The following is a 22,311-nucleotide window of genomic DNA, read 5'->3' as shown; positions in this document are numbered from 1 at the left end:
TTAACACTTCTCATAGATGATTGGTTAATGTTACTTGATGTTTTGCTTTTTCCCTGTTCAATTGTTCCAACAGATGTTCAGTTGGGTTCAGGTCTGGTGATTGTGGTAGGAATGCCATCCTAATAAGTGCCCCCTGTTCTCAATAATGTATTCTTGATTAAGAAGTGTAATTGGACTATCATAATTGCACGTTCCTTGATAAATAATGAAAATACCCAGGACCTGGGGTAGTGTCCTCAAACTTTTTGTCCCCATTGTATATATAGCTCAGTTCATTCATAATCTATAGGCCTTATTCTGATTTGTTATTGTAACTATTTTTAGTAATAGTAACTATTGATTATAGTAACTAATTATATGGATTTATTATTTAATAAAACTTAAAAATATTAGATATACAGCCTACTAAAGATAATTTAAAGACGGTTTTAACAGAATTTCATTTTAAACAAAAGCCCATTATAAGACAACATAAAGGAAATAAAATATTGGCAAACTATTCAGGAAGCTTTTATTGGCTCATATCTTTATTAGATGACGTGAAAATGGTGAACAGTGAGATACTGTAGCAAATTGGTCTGCCAACTCCAGGGAGCTTTGTAGTCCCAATGCATTGTGTATACAACGCATATTTCAGCCACATTTTGCCAGGGAGATTGTGCTCTTGGAATGCGTCTGTTTTATGGATACATAACGTGTCACTCCTATAATTAGAGTTCACATGTTTCAAAGAAGAAGAAAAAAGTTTTAAATCGTGGTTAGCTTTACGGCCGCCTGGAGAGCACACGGGGAGATAGAGGGTGAAATGTACCCAGACAACGACAATCGACGACAGGTTAAAATATCCACCCTCCTCTTGCTCTCCCTTCTTCTTTGTCTAGGCAAACGAATAGCCAAATCGAACACCGTTAGAATTCGGTCTTGCCATTTTCTTCTATCCCCATGTAGCGCAAGCGAGTCTGGAAAATCACGGACGGTTTATTCTATTTTGTAGCGCAATAACATCTGGAACCAGTCAGGGAGTCTACAGGGGAGGGGGTTTAATCGTCACCCCCTCTCTCGCTCTCCCCCTCTCTTCCTTCCACTAGACAAGTATTACTGCAGAGAGGCAGCCGACCGCTTTCCGCAGGGCGAGTGAGAACTCCGCTTTTCTTATGGTTTGGAATTGACAGAATTCGGATCGCTTAATGAGACACGTCATATATTCCTGTTTTTGGACACCATTCTTGGAATCAGTTATAACGGAAGATTTAACCGCGTGAAATCAGTTCTGGAATATACACACCTTTCTATTTTGTTGCATCGAGAGCTTTTATCTTTTCTTTATTCTGCAGTGCCCGCGCCCGATTTTGTATCTTTCTATAGCCTGTGCTTTATCCATTTAATGCAACTGGAGGCAATTTGGTACTGTTTGATTATCACTAGCAGCAAGTGGGTTTGGTATCATGTTTCTTAGGTAGGGCCCGGATGTACCGAGGATGCACTGGTTCGTTTTCTTAGGTGGTTCCAGCGAATGTCTATTTCTGTTTTTTAACTCCATAATGGGGATCAGGTAATATTAACTAAAACACAAAGAGGGAATATCTCAAGATTTCCGTAATTCATTTTTATTTTTTTCCTTTGATTTATTTTTCCTCCTTTGATTATTTTCCTCCTACCCCTCCTCCTTTTGCAACCTTTTCTTCATTCACCTACGGATAGAGCTGGACCACATTTATGGTAAATGCAAGCAAAAACATGTACATACCGGAGGAAAACCTTGAAAATCATCAAGGTAGGGTTTACATTTACTACGTTTATTTTTAAATAGTTTTTAATATTATGACTTTGTTTTCAGGTATCACTGGTTTGCAGGAAGCTATGCTTGGGAAATGTGTTGCTTGATATTGGTTATGGAGGTGGGGTGGGGGGGTGGGGGGTGGGGGTGCTATTGGCATTTCATTTCAACTGTTAGGCATTTGACAGTGGTCTAAATTTTTTGGGTTATATACCATAGCTGCTTTTGCGCGTCCTAATCCGTAGCCTACCCTTCAATTTAGTGCATTATTCGCCACTTCATACTTCATAGTTTCATGCTGCACCTCTAAAATGGATGCTAAACAATGTTAAGCGAACTAAGGGTAGGCTGTATGTATGCCAGGGTGACAGTGCTGCATTTCTTGTTTCTTTGCTGCGAACCAAACACAAAACGGTTATCAAACAGGTTCCTCGTGAGGTAGTCTGTGGGAAGAATTGGCCCTTGGATATATAAAAAAAACTAAGGCTGGATCTTTAGTTCCTTATGGCATTAACGATATGTATTATTTCCAGAATGATGATGTATATCGTTATTCGGTCCAGGGCTGGGTATTGGACCAGTTTTCATTTAATGTAACGCGAGTGTGCCTTTGGTATGTATAGCTCTCTCTCTCTCTCTCTCTCGCTCTCTCTCTCTCTCTCTCTCTCTCCCTGACAGAAGACTCGCTAGGCCGAACATCTGATTATAACCTTCCCCGGGCTATTTAATTGTTTTTATTTGTTTTATCCCTATACGATCGCCGTATATCCATAGTTACACCAACATTTGAATATTTATCCACTTGCACCTACGTCGGCAGGGCCTGGATGCACACCAGTGGTATATCGCTGCAAAGCTGTCATTGCATCTTGGGTCATAAGATTTTATGGGGAGGGGAGGGTGGCTTTTTAAGATTATATTTTTGTCCACATCTTAAACGTTCATTCTATAAATAACAATTGATATTCGAGTCTGGGGCGAATGTATTGGCGCAGTATTCGCAGTCTTCCACGTCGAACGTAGAATTTGACTTAATATTTTTTCAATACAACCTGCAGCAGCCTGGGAACAGATACCTGTCTAAACTTCTGATAATAGCCTGCTAAAGAAATGGTCAGTCCTTGATGGTTGCTACCTAGCGCAGTGGTAACAGTGGCGTGGACACATAGCAACAGGGATCTGCAGCTGTGGTCTCTCTCGGATTTGATTTAGCGGTTGTGGCGCAGCATTTGGGTTGGTTGGCTCCGAAATCAAAATCGTGGTATGACTCTCATCTGAGTGTTGCCTTTCGACAGACGCGCGCCATTGGCAATTCATTTAAACAAACCCTGATTTCAGCAGGGCAGGTGTTAACTGAGTTTTAGGCTATGCCATAAAGTTATCAGTGATATCCTATATTTGTGTCGACATATTCTGGCCATATACTCTTCTGGCTACATTTAAAGAGCATCCTTGATACGCATTTCTGTATAGGTCTGTTCTTGCCCGCGCGGTGTCATTTTATTTTCTTTCTTTGCATTCGACTCTGAAATTGTTGTGATTTTTTTTCGAGAAAAAATAAATAAATAAGTAGCCTATATATGACCATCAATGTCTTATTCATAATGAACAGAAGCACCCGACAAATCAGCTCACTGTTGTCATATGACGAATTATTACGACGTGGCTAATAGAATAGCCTGATTAGGCTGAATTCGAAGCTTTGATGATGCTATGGAGTCACAATGAGAATAGTTGTGAAGTGGTAGGCTACCCCCGACAACCACTGAAAAGGACTAGGTGCCTACTGCGAAAAAACACTAAAATGACCAAAAAACAAAACAAAAAAACCTTAAGCCTTGGGTTTGCTGTCACATCTTTTCCAGAATTCACAATAGTCTATATTAATAAATATCTTATGTAATTTATTATTTATTTATTTCTTTTGAGGACGAACCTTCAGTGAAGTTTCGTACTTTTCAGCAGCGTGTAGTTTGAGAGAGATACTGAAAGGTAGCCTACGATAGGTTAGGCCTACGATAAAAAGCTATTGATAATGATTCCCAATTGGCCGATTTTTTAGTTCAAATTCTTATTGTTAACGAGTTCTTGATTTTCTATAAATTTTTATATGGCCTATTCATCTGTATATTAATTTATTTATGCAGTGGCGATTATCCCATATAGGCTCATCAAATATCGGTTTGACTTGTGAGATGATGTATGTCACACACGTTTGCTAATCAAAGACTGTTTTAATTGAGAAAGATTTGAGTTGTGGTATTGCAGCGCTCTATAAAAATAGGTAGGCTATTCCTACGTCAGATACGCAGGCGTGAGCGGATGACATGGATTTCGCTGCACAAATTATGCTGCCCTTCTTGATATATTTAAGTAACCTTTACGTGCCTAACCAGGCTGCAATAGGAATGCTTATGTTTGAAGAAAAAAGCGGCGAATGGGTCCAGAACTCCCGTATCACAAACTGAAAACTAATGGATGACGACGACACGAGATAATCACAAGATAGTGGATAGCAAGGTAAACAAGGTAAACACTACAAGAACGTTTCAAGAACCCCCGCACTCTTGTCCCTTTTAGAACACAGCTGTGTCGGTTCACCATATCTATACATTTACTTGGTAGATTGGAGTCCCATCTAATGGCTGACTGCTTGTTGTTTCTGGAGTCTCCAGTTGGGAATTGATTAGTAGCCTATCGTTCTGCTTTACGCAGCGTGTACTATTAGCCCTATATAGTGCTGCTGTACGGCACTGTATATTATACAGTGTGTTATGTCGTAACGGTTACATTGTACGAAACATTTATCAAAGTAAAGACAATTCGTTTATTCCTCCAAGATTTGGGCACTAGGTTAAGGCGGATACCTGTTGCATGCTCAGCTCGCATCTGAATGCAAAAAGAAACGCATGCTACAAGGACACTGCATGGTTTTCTTCAGTGGCTGTTTATTTAGTGCTAAACATCTACTCCCATTTAAAAATAATCTTCTGTTTGTAATTCCTATGGCTATTTTTCATTTTTGGACCTTTTTCATCTTGACCCCTCCCCCTTTTTGATAAAAACTCGCCATCATTAGTGTCAGATTTCAGACCCATATAAGCAGGAACAGTGCCTCGTTGTGCAGCCCACCAGCTTTATGTGATATTTGTGGTAATTGTAAAGGGCATGGCTTTGTTTCACTGAATCTGACAAACTATTAGCCTGGTCCAAATGGATTGTATTTAGGCCAAAACTCCATATTTGAAGTGGTAATACAATTTCCTCCACTGGATCTGATTGTGCTATTTCTCTTATGCATACATGTACCATGCCTTTCCCCCTCTTCTCGTCTGGGGTCCCTGTCCCACACCACTTCCCCCTCAGAAGTAATTGAGCCATCACATGTCTTTTCCCATTAGTGTTACAATAAAAAGGCCTCTCTTGTATGTTTTGTGTTGAAGGAGCTCCTCTTTGATTTGTACAACCTATGAAAAAGCAAGCCAAAGGAATATAGGTAATGGAGATCTTGGCTGTTTACTCTCTGTGCTGGCTGGACGCTCTGGGACTATTAAGAGTCACTTATCATTCAGTATCCTATCAATTAAAAACCACTACATTTAGCACGGAGGCTGCTGCACAATGTTGTTGTGTTTTTTGTTGAAGGTGGGAATAAAAGCTAGGAGAGTGATACAGGCTTTGGTTTTCCCTAGCAGAAGTACATTTCTGAGGGAAGGGGGTGGTGTAATATTCTGTTACAAGCTGTCCTTTTTGTATGAAACCTATCTGAAGAGTGTCTCTCCTTTTGGTCTGGAAGTGAATTTCTGCCTTTGCTGGGTTGCGATTTTAGCTGACACTAGCTGGGAGGGAGGGAGGACTGTCTGATTTTTGTCAATAAAGAGGGAGAGAGGGGGACAGAGTGAGTGAATGAGAGAGAGAGAGAAACGAGGTGAATCTGAATGAGTTGTGTTCTGTTCCATGTCTCAGATAATACTGATTTAGGGCCTGTCATCCATCATGAAGTTATGACTCCAGCACTGTATCTGCAACTCTTGGTCACTCTGGACCACAGTAGTTACAGCTCTTGCACACATGGTTGGGTTCTGAACCTTTTGGTGAACAGGACATCACTTTGATCTGGACAATTCTCTGGGTCTCTGTCCCTTAATGCCCTGTCACAGCAACAGCACTGCTCCCCACCCCTCTAATTTAAAAACCTACAAAAAAATTACAACAGTGAAAAAGAATCTCTCCCGGTTTGCTCACGTTACAGTTTGTCTGAATGCGTTTTCAAACGGTATAAATATGCCTCTGAAAGCTGGTGCCATTTCAAAAACGGCATTAGGCTCTGGAGTCGGCAGATTGCACAGCATTAAATGTTGAACAACTGTTTTTCATTTTCCTTTGTTGAATCGCATTATTATGCAGGCAGGATGCTAGGGGTTTTAGGGAACTCCTTCTAATATTTGCAGTTTTCTCACCTTCGCATTCCTCTTCTCTGCATTCATTTTCTCCCTTGATTGTTTGTTTGTCAGAATTTATTTATTCTCGTTCCTCATATAATTGGTGTTTCCTTAGCGTTTGCCGTGAAAATTTAAATCCGTTTAAATAAACTTTTTTTTCGTTGTTGTAATTATTGTGCATATTTACAGGTGTTATGTGGATATTTTGGGCTACTGGATGATATCCACATTTTGTCTTTACAAGCAGTTGGATTAGTGGGGTATTCCATGACATTGACATTTATGTTGTTGACTGAGGTTCCTGTATTTGAAGATAAATAAAATTTTGAAGGGACGGGAGCTGCATAATTCATGGGCAGCAGTGAGCGTCCTGCCCAAGCATGTGGTACATTTTGAATTTTGCATTAGCAGCCGGGTGCATCTTCTGCACGGTCAAATGGCGCTACCTCCTCACAGGGAAGAACCACGTTGTTTCTTCTGGAGAAAACAAACACAGATGTCTTGTACAATATCTTTGTACAATATCTTTGTCCAGGCCCTTCCTGGAAAGAATTGTTTTGGTTTTTATTTAAATTCAGTATGACAGTTCTGGGCTGCTGTTGCTAACCTCCAATAGTGATTTCTGCTAGAAGACCTGGTACCTCAGCTGGAACTGATGGACTTTTAAACAAACATGTATTGGTTGGCAAAGGCAGTGAATCAGAAGCAGGTATCTTCGATGATGCAGAAAGTACTGGAAGTTGCTGTAAAATCGGAGGATGGTTGAGCCAAATCTTTCTGTCTTATTGTCAGTAAACTGCAGTTTGTAGCACAATGGCTGACTGCACCACCATTACTCAAAGAATATCTTATATGAATTTGGTTTCAGTAGACAAATTATCAGCAAGGTAACACAGTTTAGGGTGCTTTGTCCTCTCCATAGAAGGTGAAAAATTTACACCAATAACTTTTTTTGATGTGCAGAATTTACCTTGATTTAGCATGTTCTCATTTTTGGAAAATAAGTTCTCACTGGTATTACAAAGCTATACAGAAAGTGAAACAATTCCCAGAATAACCATGCAGTAGCCTAAGGGATCTTTAAGGTACAGTCTGGCCAGCTGAACTACAGCAAATGTGCACAACAGGCCGCATGACTCTTGTTTGGGCAATCATATCATACTGTCTCTTTAAAACAGCACAGGTAGGAATACGTTTGCCCCAAAATATTACACAATCTCTTTAGGCCCCAGTTTGGGACCCATTGAAGACAGTAAGCCTGTGGCTCTTATGCCTGGGAGCTGGGATTGGTCACGTTGTGGAAAATAGCTCAGTCGCTCGGCCGTTTCACTGTTGTCCCCCTTGGTGAAAGGTACCTTGTCCCTTGTCATACGCAGGGCAGGATGGGGCGAATGAGGGATTCGATGCATAAAGGGGTTGATTTGTTAATTAGCAGATGAGAAACAGCTGTGCGTGGCATGTTGGCAGCACGCGTTGCTGGCAGCTGGGGTCGTGGAGGGGGGGGGGTGGGGGTGAGATTGGGGGGCAGGGTCTTGATGGGTCGAGAGACGTCCATTGCAGAGCGCGTCAGCGGTTAGAGGCCAGCGAGTACACCACAGATTCCTTGTTTTTCTCTCTTTCTGCCCCCGCGGTCGTCGGGTATCCGCTTTGGCGTGTAAGCGCCGCCTCTATTTGCGCTGTCACCGCGTGTCACCTTTGGAGCACCTCGGCTTGTCGAGTCACCTGTGCAATTACAACGCTGTGATCCTGCCGCCCCCACTGCCACTGCCACGAACCCGAGGCAGGGCAGGCCTGCCAGGGAACGGGTTAGGACTCAGGTTAAATGGAGGGCATGTTATCATTGACCACGTGTCCTCCAACATCTTGCCCACTGGTCTTATCTTCTCTTTTTTTTTTTACAACCATGTTAGTTTCGATCTCCTTTTAATTGTGCCATGTTTTGTTCAAAGGTGTGGTGCCTTTTCACAACTTTGGCAGATAAGGAAATAAATATGCTACAAAAAAGTGATGTTTCTTAAATTCTATGGATCATTCTGCCATGTTTTTTTTTTTTCCATGAACCTGTTTACATTTGTGGAGTCACCCTACTTAAATACAGCAGAAAAGCATTTTTAAAGCTTTTGATTAAGTGCTGCTCTCTGTGTATGAAAGCAATGTTAAGACCTTAAATGGATTTGTGTCTGTAGGGCACGCACAGTACAGTGTGATTCTGAATATAGCAGGAAATTGCCTACACAGCAGTAAACTGTCTCAGTACTGAGGTAGCGCACATGTTACTGGTCAATGTGACTTTGGTGGGACTTGTGTGGAATTGTATTGGTGGTAGTTCTGCACTGGGGGAGGTATTTGGTAGATTGATATGTTTCAGGTGGCACTGCCAGATTATGCAAAAGTACTTGCAATGATAAGTGCAATGATAGACCCCTTAGGCTAAAATTCAATGCCTGTTCGCCTAAAAGTGCAGGAGTCTTGAAAATACTTAACATTTGTCCTTGACTTTGACCCCTGATTGAATGCATGTTTCTTTATTCACAAACATAATTTGGTGAGTATTATGATCAGTAAATCGAAATTTTGTGGTTGTGGTCATGAAGAAAATTCCAAGCAGTAGCATTTAATTCAAAGGGAAGTCAAAGGTGAGAGTTTTTGATTGAGTTCAAACCACAGTGTATTGAATCTGAACCACTTATTCAGGGGCTATTTTAGGGTCCAAGACCCTATTTCTCTTCCCTTGGTTCTTGTCTCTGTGAGAACAACAGAAAAAAACTGTTCTGAAAAAGACCCTGGAAGTGAGCTGACCTTCTTCAGCAGAATCAGACCGGCTTGCCAGCCCCCCGTCCCTCACTCTGTCAAAGGAATTGAAAGTAGCACATCACATGGCCTTTGATTTTCAAGTGCAGTTCAAATAGAAAGTTAAATGGCCGACAAATTGCATGATGCTTTGCTGTTTGTGTTCGCTGAGCAGCGCCGCGATGCTGGTGAGGCTTTTCAGAGCCGAAGAACGCCCCTCCCGCCCCTTACTGCTGCTTGTCCAGTTGTGTTCCGTTGCACAGGAGGAAAAGGAGCAACGTTGCAAACGGTGACGTTCACTCCCTGGGAAAGAAAAGCTCTTTCTTTTTAGTGCCTCCATTAAAGCGACGTGTTGTATCCGAGGAGTTTTGAGCGGAAAGGCGCAGAAGCACTCTCTCCGTGGGGTTAAAGTAGCATTTAAGAATAGAGCAGGAATGTCTGCGCTCCCCAAGTTATGGTCTCCTATCTAGGGCAGGCTTGATGTGTTTGCGCTGAGCTGATTTCAGTACACATCCCCATAGACGAGGCGCCACTCTTCAGACCCAGGCAAATTTAAAGCATGGGGCAGAGAACTGATGGGCTCTCCCAGGCTTAAGCAGTCGCTCAATGCCTGTGTCTGTTCCACCTCCACAAGAAAGCTTTAATGATTCAAAATCGAAGGGCAGTGTCAAAGTTGCTTCATATTTTCCGTCTTCTGATTGGTCTGATTTGTTTGTCTCTTTTTGGGGTCTGTGTAGCCCCATTCCTGTCTGTACTGGTGTTCTTTTGCCTGTGTCCTTGGGAATTTTCACTGGTAAAGGAAGAGTAGGTATCTGGAGATGTCAATCTGTCAGTGCCCCTGTTAGATTTGGTTAACCCCTGTGCATGCATACTTTCTCTCTCTCTCTCTCTCTCTCTCTCTCTCTCTGTCAGTCCCTCAAGGTGTTCCTCTCTGTTCTAGGTGTCAGTGTTTGGGAAAACAGGCCTCGCTCGCCCTAATTTATGGAGCCTTGTGTGTTGAATGTTTAATTAATCAAATGCCGGCTGTTGGCCAGAGCACTGATCAAAGGATTATGGGCCTGCCGCTGGTTTTGGATTCTGGAGCATGCACAGTTCACAGGCACTCCTAGGGCACTCCCGCGGACGCCGAGCTCAAGCCTCAGGTTGCAGTCACATGACCAAGTCACATGACCACATGCAATGGGAGCACATCACAAGGCCTCAGACCTATGAAATCCCAGTAACTGTGTCATTGTGGGTTGTTTTCTGTGCCCTTTTTGGTTTAACATCGTGAAGTTCTTACTATGAATGCTGTTTGTTTTAGAATGCAAAGTCATCCTTTCATTTTCGGAGCAGTCAGGAACCGTCAAGCCGATTGCTCATTCTTATCTGTGGTGAGTCAGAGGAACCAGTATAATGGTGCTCTTAGTTTAAAATCTCTTCACAGTGACTGTGCACTTGATTTTGCCACTTTACCCAGATTCCTCTGGTGAAAAGTCTAGTTTTTTTTTTTTTGAGACTAGTATCCTTAACTATCAAAGCACCACAGTAGTAGGAGTAACGATTATTGTTTGTGTTCCATTATGTCGTTTTCTTACCCTATGTAAAATTCCCTGTAATTGCACCACTGCTAGGTTCAGCTTGCATGCAGTCATGGCTCCTGAGCCATAGCCAGCCATCCTGTAAGCATTAGAATTAATAGCACTTAGCAATTTGCATATTTAAAGAACCATGCTCTTGGATTTTAATTACGCATTGGTATTACATCGGTGATTTATTGTTTTCATTTCTAAATCTAATCAGGTGATAATTGATGCCTGTCAGCTGACTTGTTGGGGGATGGGGCGGGGAGGGGGGGGTGGTGGATGGTGCGTATTGCTTCCTCACTGTGATAAGGATGGGCTGTTCATGATTAACACAGACCAAAATGAGAATATCTCCGTTATGTATAATACATGTGCGATACATCATTTGTACCTGAGATATGAATTATTAACCCAGGATTTTAGGCCGAAGCGCGCGCCAGGGAGGACGGGGAGGCCATTGTTGTCGGCTGTTGCATCTTTACACAGGCAAAGTTCTCAAAGCTTCAGCTGAGTCCGGTAAAGATTTAAAGGTTTTGGAGGAATGGTTTGATACCCCCTTTTCATGGCTTGGGGCTATACTGTTGTGATCAGGGTACCGCCAGTAGATTGTGACAAGATAATCTCCCGCTAGCCTTCAACCGCCTCCCCTTATTTTAGCTCTGGGGCGTTCTTGTAATTTATTTGTGAGGGAAGTCAGATGCCCTGAGGCCAAATGTGATGATTTAAATGTAGAATGCGATGACAGACTGACCCCTTCAATCCTGTGTACTTTTCAAAAAAGCTAGCACAACGGATCAAAAGTGTAGCGTGTCTGTTTTTTCAACAGTGCTCGAGTACTGTTTTGCTGAAAATGTAACATATCCTCTTCATTATGTCTCTGTCCTCAATGTTTATTTATTTTTTTGTTTTTGTTGTTTGTAAAGTTGTGGGAAGTTGTCACTCTACAGACATGAAAGACTGTTGAATTGTTATTGCTGGATATTGTGTCATTTTAAAAATGAAAATAGAGAGGGAATACTCAGAAATGGTAAGAGTGCATTTTGATGTCACAGGAATAGCCAAGGCTGCCTCTAGTGATGTGTCAGGCTCACCCTCACTGTTATTCCAGACAGTCCTTGATTCTCAGTTAACTCTTACATTACTATCCTCTACTGAAATTACCACACATACTGTATCTGACCATAAAATCTGTGTTTTTTAAAAATTATTAATTGCAATTTTCAAGTGTAGAGGTGAGGCGGGTTTGTTCCTGGAAGAGCTGTCCTGATGTGGTGTGCGATCGACGGGTCTGTGTTTACAGCAGTGCGAGGAGATAAGGACTGAAAGACAGAGGAAGCGAAGTGCGTGGTGTAGCTAAGGGGAAGCGCCCCCGCTCTCCCTGTGATGATGAAGATCTGCGCGCGCCTGTTGCTGCCCGTCTTCTCACAAAGCCTTCACAAATCTGTCTCTGTGTGAGAAGGGGAGAGGGAGAGGGAAACGGGTCATCGATGCGTCTCGCCGCTGACCGCTGGCGGTGGTGAGACCGGTTTAATCTGTGCGCTCGATGTGATTGGTCGCGGTGCTGTGGCGCCCGGTGCCGGAGGCTCTGCGGTCCCCCCGCTGATCTCCGGCCTTTTGACCGACTTGTCCGTCCCGATCAGTTCCTTGCTGAGCTTTGCTTGATACCAGCTTCCCTTTCTCTTTATTTACACCCTCCCACCCAAATTTGGAGTCAGCAGCTTTGCCTCTTTGAGTAATCGCTGGTCACCACCTGCACCCATGGCGGAGGGAGGCATCTTAAGTGTGTGCACTCGCCCTCAGGCCAGGGGCTGTTTCTCACACCACTGACCACACAGTACTACAGGTGCGCTCAAGCATAAGCAAATCTCTTTGACAGCAACTGGTGCCTGGACATCCCTTTGGGACGAGCTAATGTGGCAGTAACCTGGAGGAACTGTGGCAGAATTAAAAGGTGGGGACCGAAAGCAGGACCAGAGTCCCTCCGCTGTGATAGTGGGCTATCGGCGCTGAAATGCCCAGGCTGAAGGGCTGTGTCGTGTTGCTGCAGCCCTTACCGGCTGCTTCGCTCAACATCCTTTCCCAAGCTTCTTAAAGGGGATCTTTTGAGCATGCAGAGAGTTTCACAGACAGGTTGATTGCTGATTCCCTGTGTGTTCATGTGAGAAATGTGCGCAACTCACCACATTTTTAATTTCTTGGTGCACGAGTACATCACAGGTGTCCTCCTGTACAGGGTATTGTTTTCTGCTGTAGTACAATGTCTTTTCAGCATGTATAGCTCCAGCAGTTTTAACAGTGAAAACACCTTTTTATGGAGGGAGATGCTTTCATGCTTTTCCTCCTTTTTCCTTTTTTTTTAATAATCTTGTTCGCTCCTGTTCTCCCTCTGTGCTCCTACTTCCTAATAATAATGTCACTGGCCCAAGGCGATATTCCTCAATCAATATTAGATGGCAATTAGTAAGTCTCTATTATTAATGCTGACACAGAGAGAAATCTTTTACCGCTGAATCACCTTTGTACAGAACCTTGTTATTATTTATAAGCTTTACCGATGGACCTTTCCCTGCATTTCTCCTTTTGTCCGTTTTTGCACTATCTCCGGTAGGTTTGAGGAAACCTCTGAATCCAATGTACAGATGGCTGTTCGAGCCAGTATAGGCCAGGTGTTCTATAGCATTTTTTGCTGAAAGCTGTGGAATAACTTTCAGTTTATAAATAGATATAGTTCAGCCGTTATTGTTACAATATCTTTTCCAGTTTAAGAGATCAGGTATCATGGCTTGTACTTTCTTTCTTGTGCTTACCGCAGTCACACAATGAATTATGTCAACTGAGAAGTTCATGAGAATTTTTGCGTTCTGCCTTGAAGTTGGAAAAAATGCCGGAATGTGCTGTTGCTGAACAAATACAGAATTGCTAAACAAGTAAACAGACACGGTTGTATCTAAACTGTGTGAATTTATAAGTATAATGCAGTGTATTATACTGGACCTATAATCTTATGTATCTGCACTGCTAGAGCAACAGAATCAGCACAACAAAGGGCTCCAGCACAAGGTAAATTAAGATGCGGATTCCAGCACTGCTCCAATGCAAGTCCTACAATCTCCTGCTGGGCATCTGGTCGTCATCAACGTTAATCACCTAGAACACCCATAATTCCCTCTGATGGCATATAACAGCAAACAAACACAAGCGCGGGTAGAAATAACAATGCGAGCTGAAACCCAGCGGAGTGTTTTTCCCCTCTTTCTATCCGTTATCTGTTTTATGGGAGAAATCATTCTCTCTCTCTCTCTCTCTCTCTCTCGTTCTTCAGGCTCTGAAATGACTGCGCAGGCCTCGCTCGGCCTCTGCCAGAGAGGGGAGATTTACTTAAACTTGACCTTGAGAGGGAACAGACGACTAGACGAGCGCAGGAGCAGACGCATCCTCGTAGAAATGATTTCAGAGAGCGCAGAAGAAAGAGAGAGGATAAATAAGTGGATTCGGAACAAATGCACGAGTGGCGAATCAGATGATGGCATATAAGCGTGACCTTGGTTACCGTGGGAAGGGGGAGCATTGTTCGCTCATGTCTGTATGAGTGAGGATGGCGGCATTCCAGACCGCGGTTTTAATACCTGTTGCCGATGAACACAGCGATGAGTCACAGCGACGGCAGGGGAAGTTTTTCGGAAAACCTTTATGGTGCTTTCTCCCCTCATTTTGTTTTGAAGCCGCACTGTCTCGTTGCTCCTCTCCGCGTGTAGCCGTAGGGCAGAAAGCTGCCTATGCAGCGCCCCCCGCATTACAATTCGCAGATGCGTATTGTACAAACAGTTTACTCCACCTGGCACCCATTGACAAAGCAGTTGTAGGGCAGCAGTCGAGTGCAGGGCCCTTCAGAGGGGAACAGTGTCTTCTTACCGCGCCCTGGCCAGGGCGTTACTTTTTTGGGATTTGGTCCGGCACTTGTAGTTCCCCGACGCGGAATGGGTATTCTCAAACCTGAATTTTGCTTGTGAGACTAGTCTGCTGCAGTTTGGTTCTACCAAGTTTTCGGCACTGATATGTCATAGTTCACTACTCTCCAACATGGTCCTAAACAACCTTCCCAACCCATGTATTAGTACATTTTTGGTAGCATATTTATCTTTACATACTGGTAGCATTGTGGTATGAAACGGCACTGAACACGCACATCTTGTCTGTTCTAATTATTTGAGCTCTGCAATATTTATTACTTTTAATTTTTGTCCCTTCCATTCGCACACTTGCTTCGGGTCTATTCCAAAGTGCCTCATTGCCGCTTCACTATAATTTTCCAAATAAGGTGTTAATTGATAGCATGTCATTTAAATTTAATATTAAAATGTCTTTGCTGTTGTCTCTGGTAGCACCACACTGGTAAACGTGTGTATGCTAGCTGATTATCGCACTTTAAGTGCACTGCAGTAGAACATTGACAAACTGCTTCCCTGTTACCAGGGTGATGTATTTTCCCTTCTATTCCCAGCCATTAGGCCTATACTGGAGACCAGCCATTATTTGCATTTTCATGTTTTTATTCCTGGCTATTTGAAGAGACTGGCTTGTGTAATGGAGGTTTTACAGTAAGTACATATTTCACTGAACATTGTTCTGTATATTGGGGCGTGGTCATCCAATGTCATTTTTGACCCCTGCCCCCCCCCCCCCCCCCCCCCACCCTGCCATTGGCCGCACATCCAAGCGGGACATTCTGGTTCAGCCACTGACTCTGACAAGCAAGCTCAGGGACATGGCAATCAGAGCGGTCCATGGACACACACATACCAGGACTGAAATTCACTGAAAGGCTAGGAACTAACCCCAGAATATGTATATTTGCATATATTTACCATGCACACACATATGGTGGGGGGAAGGACGTGTACTAGGGTGTCTTGGAAATCTATATATTCAGGTCTAACAAGGTTAGACAATTAAATTTACAGTTACTGCATATTTCTCCAAGTATGTTTGTGTGTGTGTGTGTGTGTGTGTGTGTGAGAGAGACACACAAAGTCCTTTCTTTCCTTATCAAAAAATTAATTTATTTCCCACCTGATTAAAAAAACAGTGTGGCATGCTTTACAAAGCAATAGATTTACAAGGCAATCACGCAAGTGGTACATTGTCTTCCAGATATTTATGTTTTGGGCCTAAATATTTCAAATAGGCAATCACAGAAATCCCCTGCCTCCTCTCGTGGGTCTAGAGGGAAATGCGGTTTCTATCAGGCGATTCAGAGGGAAATCTGCACATCTGTAAACTACATTTCCCCTATGGGGTTTGCTAAAGGCCTTGATGGAACATTTCCTCATCACGGTTTCAGCTTGACGTATCCCTGGTTCGTCCAATTTGCGTACACCTGTAGATGGAGACAGGCATCTAAATGGCCACCTGTCAGAACCAGAGGAGGAGAGGCTGCACTCACTGAGTTTTCACTTCCAATTAGACTGGTTGCCAAATAACCATTACAGTGCCCTGCAGTTTGATTTATAGTTGTCCTCAATGAGGCTAAATGACAGATTTGGAGTTTTGGGAAGAGCTCGCTTCATATTTCATTTAGTCTGTTATCCCTTCACGTACACACACTGGCTTTTGGATCCTGTCCAGCTGAAGAACATCTTATTTGATAACTGCGCACAAAGCAATTTTTCTGCTGTACACCTTAAGTATTTTGGTGCATCTCAGCATGAACTTCATCTGTCACGCCTGCAATTTTACACTGGACTCTTCCACATTTATATTCCTGTGTGCGTATAATTTTGTTTTTATTATCCCATTTGAGTGAGAACTTAATGGCGCTCTCCTTCTGAGCATGCGTGTTATGGGGGTGGCAGTGGTGTGCACGGGTGCATGCGTTGGACGAGGCAACCTCAACTCATTTTTCGCCAATGCGCGGAAACTACTAAAAAGTGATTCTGTTTGGCTGATTGCGATTGATGACTTTACAGTAGATCAACCCAAAACCATTGGAAAGGAAACCCATTTGGGGGGGAAAAAAAAAAAGAGAAGATAAAAAGCAGAAAATCTCCAATGTGCAGAGCTTCCGGCCAAAAGCACCGTTACTGTATCGCTCCCCTTCTCTGCAAACCGGATGAAAGGGGAGCCCGGCTTGCGCAGTGGTGTGCTGGGGACACCGGCGGAAATGCTGAGGAGCGAATCCGGTCTCTGCAGATGGAACGAAAGCCGATTACCCACAATCACTTTGGGCACACTTTGAGCCTGGCACAAAGACGCTTGACAGGAGAAACCCACCATACAGAGCCTGACGGATTAATGCACTAATTGGAAAGGAACCTCAATTCCCTTAGATTAAAAACAGCACTGCTCTGGATGTCACTAGTCCTTAAATTATAATAAGCTGAGAGAAGGAGACAAAGCAAACCGTTCTAACTGTGTTAAAGTGATGGTCAGTTCTGTTTCTCTGTATTAGTGCCCTATGTTAAATATGTATTTGGAATGATGAAGAGAGATGCTGTAAATTAATGATAAAAAGGGTAAAATTTTATAAAGTAGGCAATCTGCCTATGCAAGTTCATTATAACTATGCGGATACTGTACAACAGGGGTTTTGAAACTTTTTTGATCCACAGGACCCCCATCATAAGTTAAAAAGGAGTATGTTTTTAAAAAAAGATTTTATATTTTGGGTTTTATATTGTAAGGTTTTATAATCAGGTGGCATGCTGGTGCAGTGGATAACAGTGTTGTGTCACAGCAGGAAGGTCCTGGGTTTGAATCCTGGCTGGGGCCTTTCTGTGTGGAGTTTGCATGTTCTCCCTGGGTCCATGTGGGTTTCCTCTGAGTCCTCTGGTTTCCTCCCATAATCTAGACATGCAGGCTGGGCTGTATTCCTGTCTCTCGCCCACTGCATGCTGGGATGGGCTCCGTCCTTCTGCAAACGTGACCAGCAGGTTAGATAATGAGTAGATGAATATTTCCCCAAATATGTGTGTATATATAGTCAAGTCTGGCCAGTGACACCTACAGTACTGTCAGGGACCCTTGACTATACATAACTATACTGTACTAAGTTACCTGAGTAACCCTTGCCCTAATCCATATGATAACCTCAATCCCAACCATAACATGACTTCTGTAACTGTTTTTACCTGCAGTAACAATCAAAGAGCCTATAATTTAGAGGAATTCACTGTCTGATGGGGTTTTATTCCAAAGAGTGACTGTACTACAGCAAGAGATCATGGTAGCACATGTTCAACAGTGTTTCTGCAATCTCAAATAAGTGCTTAAAATGCCATGCACTTCCTCTTGGTAGTCTTCATTATATTTACATTGGCATAAATGAAATTACTGTGTGATTAATCAGATATTTTCAAGATGTGTGTACCACTTCTCATTTGCAGTAGTGTTTTTGTCCATTTCACGTTGTGCTGAAGGGTAGCTTTATAATCTTTACAGCACAGCAATCTGCATTTCCATATCATTTTGTGGAATGATGTTCCAGGACATCACATCTAATCACTAATTTAACTGGATGTGAGTTTTCAAAACCTACCCAGGAGGCTTTTCTGAAGCCATTTAACACTAGCACCACTGTGGAGTCAGTGTGAAAAGATAATAATTTCTTTCCAGTCTGATCATTTCCCCTAAAATGTTATTATTCTTAGTTTCCACGGTATTGTCTTTTTTTTGTGGTGAGGCCATCTTAAATAAACAAATAATAATAAAGGGTTTTACTTTCTTAGTTTTTAAAAATATTATTCCAGGTTTTGTGTATGTATGAAGGTAGATTGTTTTTATGTGCAATGAAGGGTATTTTACGTGCTTACAGAAGTTATAAGTGTCATGGCAAGCTGACTTTGCAATGGCTGGACATTTGCGAGTTTTTGGTCGAAAGCAGGACAGTGCACTTGAAGTAATTCAAAAGTAGCTTGGATTGCAATTTTTTTGTTTCGTAGTGAGCAGATTAATTTTATATCATGCCATACACATGGTTGTTTTGTCACACATGTTGAGATTTCATATTCTCTCATTTACATCATGATTAATCTTTTGTGTTATTGCATTCGATCTCAGTATATTTTTCTTTCCCATTTTCAAGTTATACATTTTGAACTTTGACCAAAATTGCTTTCATTTAGATGTAATGTAATATCCCAAGTAATTAATTGAAATATATTGCTTCAAAGTTTAAAGTGTTTCATTTTGTGAGACTAAAAAATAAATGTGCAATATCCAACTGTTTGTCATTTAATGCAGTATTTACTTATTCCGAGTTTTGATGGTTGGCATGGTTGTCTCTGGCAGCTTAACGTGCAGGCCTATTATATATGAAGCTGTGGCAGTGCTTATATTATTCTGCATACCTTCAATATAAATATTGATATTTCTTCAAATGTTAACTCCTGTATGCCTTCTGTACATCTCAAAATTTACTCAAATACCCTACGTAAATCGCTTTTGATTATTTCCATCGAAGGTGTATTTATTAGCTAAGTAGAGCTTTTCTTATTGTTTATCTGAAAATGTAGTTCTAAAGACAGTATATGTGTTATATGAATACAATCATAATATTCCATAATAGTAATCGTACTAATTTAATGCGGAGGGGTAGAACTGCAGTTAAAATTAAAAGTAGAGTGGGTCTCTCAGCTTTAGCCGTGTTCTTGGATATAAGAAAGAGGATTTAATGATGTAAGTTCCCTCCTAGTCCCACGGTTGTGCATCACTGACACCTAATAAGCCTCGACGATCACAGGGAAAATAATTGATGACATATAGCCTACGTACCTCATGCAAAGTACATTAATGGCACACCCTGCCAAGTTATTTTCAGGCCTTTGCGGTTTCCACCCACAAACTGGATTGAGGGGTAGGCGTGATAAATAGGAAACAAAGCAGGGGACGTTATTGATAGGTGTTTATATTCGTGGTTTGGTGTGGGAATAGGAGTATGGAGGCTGTTAGGAAGTGCATCGGTTTTCAAGGTGTCCTTCAGGAATGACGTTTTCTCCACCGAGCCCCACCTGACGTCTATCTGAAAATGAAACATTTCTGAAATGCTGCAGTAATGCCACAAGCACCTTATATGTTTAAAGGGAATGGCGTAGTCCAGGCTTGGGCAATGCAGCAGTACAACAGCAGATAAGACCAACCTAATGGAGGTACTGCTTTCCGAAATTCAGCGCCTCTCCCAGATGGACATTTTTTGGAGATTTAATGCAGAAGTGCTGAAGGAGTTAAACTGAGTGCTGCCTACGTGGACAAACAAGACAAAACTGATAAATAAACATCAGGTCAAATAACATCAGTACAAGGCTGTCAAAACATTACAAAGCTAATTTTGTCTGCAGAATATCGTTTTAAGTAAGAGGAGGGAACTGGGAGGGGGTTTTCTTTAAAGTACTTTTCTAAACTCAAAATAGCAATGACAAGAGCCATTTGACTGAAAGACAGTGTTCTCATCTTGGCTGATCAGTACACATACTGTGTGGGTGTATATACTTGCGTGTTTGCTTGCGTACGTGTGTGTATGCGTATGTGCCTGTGTCTGTACGTGCTGAGCACTGTGCATATGTTCTCCTATTACTGCTATTTTTCTTCAATACTTCAAATATGTTGAGAGTCAGATATTTAGTACTGGTGATGGCTTTATCATTTAAGTAATTTATAGCTTATAGCCATAGGTAGTGACTGGTCAGCACAAATTCTTGGCACGAGCCAAGGTACTGCTGTGATAAGGGCTTTTGCGTACACTCTATCCAGGAAAAAAACGTACTTGTTCTCATGAAATATCAATTACAGGGCTTTCACTGTGGCTATAATTGCATAAGTGCTTTAAACAGAAAATGTCGTGCATCATGTAGGCCTTGTTATCAATGCTGTTACTTCGCAAAATAACCAAACATCTCCTACTTTAATGTCAGCTGATCCTTTAGACCAATCACGCAGGTTGTGTCAGGGTACCCCGGCCATTTCAGGTTTTTTGCTTAATTAAACATTTATATCCTCTCGGTGCTGCTGCAGTAAGATTAACCTTTTCATTAGCAGGGCTAAAATTTATTAGTGGCTAGTATGGTAGTGTCTAACTGGGCCTTTGAGAATGATTCAGACTCAGGGCACATTACTGCATCACCCATTGGATGGGAGATGCTGCATGCACCCACCAAATTCTTTAGTCAAAAACTGAAGCGATTGGTTTCTCTCGGATGAAGGGTTGTGTTTACATTTGTTATCTATAAACATATTTGATAATACATAATATAACTCACAATACACTGACGCATGCATAAAGTCTATTAATAAGCACCACTACGTTATTATGTGGAGGTACTGATTAATAAATAAAATTTTAATTAGACTAATTGAAGCTGAAATATGAAAGTTCTATAGCTAGTGAAATTGTGAACTGATTTATTTTTCATCTTCATTAGCACACTTAAGCATTTTGTCATTATGAAAATTAAATAATATGTCTCAGCTGAGGCCTAATGCATTTAAATATAATTTCAGAATGGGACTTTTGTCTGAAATATGGAATTAAGTTTTTTTTAAACATGCTTATTAATAGAGCTTTAAATCAATTTTTACATTTTAAGGTTGTGGATTGTGCTCCCGCTCAGTCAGTATTAAAACATAACTGGCTTAATTTCATTGTGTTAATATATGAGTGATGTACGTTAGTAGCTTCAGGTACATGTTTTTTCTTAAAGCAAATTCTTTTTGCTGCTGCTTTCTTCCCAAACCATCATATTGAAGGGAAAATTGCCAGGTATGTATTTCAGTGCTTTTTATGACTGGGAATATCTAATCCTATTGCAGCCTCTTACAGAGTCAGCTGTGCTTGTGGATTTTGACCTGCCAGCAGATTCAGGATGTCTGTGCAGGCATTACTGTAAGTGTCATAAGAGGGATGGGAACAGACCATTTCTTTAGGTGCTAACCCGAGACCTGATTTCAATGGCCTTTTCTCCCCAGACTCGGTAAAGCCGCAGATTCCTCTGTAGCGGTGAGCAGATTCATGTCCTTTTGTGGCTGCGGTGCTGAAGCTAGCGATTGCGTGGAATCAGGACCTGCAAATCAGCCTTCGCTCCATGTGCCCGGTGTCCTCACTTTGCAGGGGATTACACACATTTTATCTCTAATTACCTGGAATCAGACCTTCAGAATCAAATCAATTCAACCACTTTCACACGCACACACACACACACTCGCACACTCACACACATTCATTCTCTCCCTCTCTCTCTTTCATGAATAAACACCTGTGCTAACTGCCTCAGATAAGATACAGTGCATTCAGCCATATTGTGAACATTAGGATACTGCTAGGGTATAGACCGTATAGACAGTGATCATCGTTATCCTCAGTATTACATGGATGCAGCTACAATGGTACAGTTACCGTGTCAGCATAATTGTCTATGACAACCCAGACAGCATAGAGACGGCCGTCCCTCTTGAGATTAATGAATCTATGGCATGTATTCAATGTGTAGTGCATGGGTTGAAAGAGTATGGTAATTGATTTCCTGTGTTATGGAGTGAGACCCCCATTGACTGTTTCAAGTTTCAGGACAGCTGTTTCCAATTTATCCATGGATTGTGGTGTGCAAGGCCTGATGCTAGCTGTACTGTGTTTATGGAACAGTCATTTTAGCTGCGCAGTTAGCTCTATTGCATATCATATTTTAAATGATGTATTAGAAGAATCCTATCCAGGGGCCAGATATGTAATTCAATTTCAGCCATTCTAAAA

At 42.0% G+C, this 22,311-nt stretch overlaps 1 protein-coding gene across 17 annotated transcripts in view; it reads left to right on the top strand.

The window, feature by feature from the left end:
* The first annotated feature begins 649 nt into the window (after window positions 1–649).
* cacna1c (calcium channel, voltage-dependent, L type, alpha 1C subunit) overlaps window positions 650–22,311 on the top strand; it is a 224,077-nt gene continuing 202,415 nt past the window's right edge. For 12 of the 17 annotated variants that reach the window (XM_035426451.1, XM_035426457.1, XM_035426450.1 and 9 more), the window contains exon 1: window positions 650–1,774. In XM_035426451.1, coding sequence (XP_035282342.1) covers window positions 1,717–1,774 — 58 coding nt within the window. In that variant the 5' untranslated portion in view covers window positions 650–1,716. The remainder of the gene's footprint in view (window positions 1,775–22,311) is intronic. The other 5 variants (XM_035426456.1, XM_035426455.1, XM_035426453.1 and 2 more) reach the window with 1 other exon arrangement.

This window comes from Anguilla anguilla, chromosome 7, assembly GCF_013347855.1.
Source record: "Anguilla anguilla isolate fAngAng1 chromosome 7, fAngAng1.pri, whole genome shotgun sequence".
Taxonomy (NCBI): Eukaryota; Metazoa; Chordata; class Actinopteri; order Anguilliformes; family Anguillidae; genus Anguilla; species Anguilla anguilla.
This window is presented reverse-complemented; position numbering and strand designations above follow the sequence as displayed.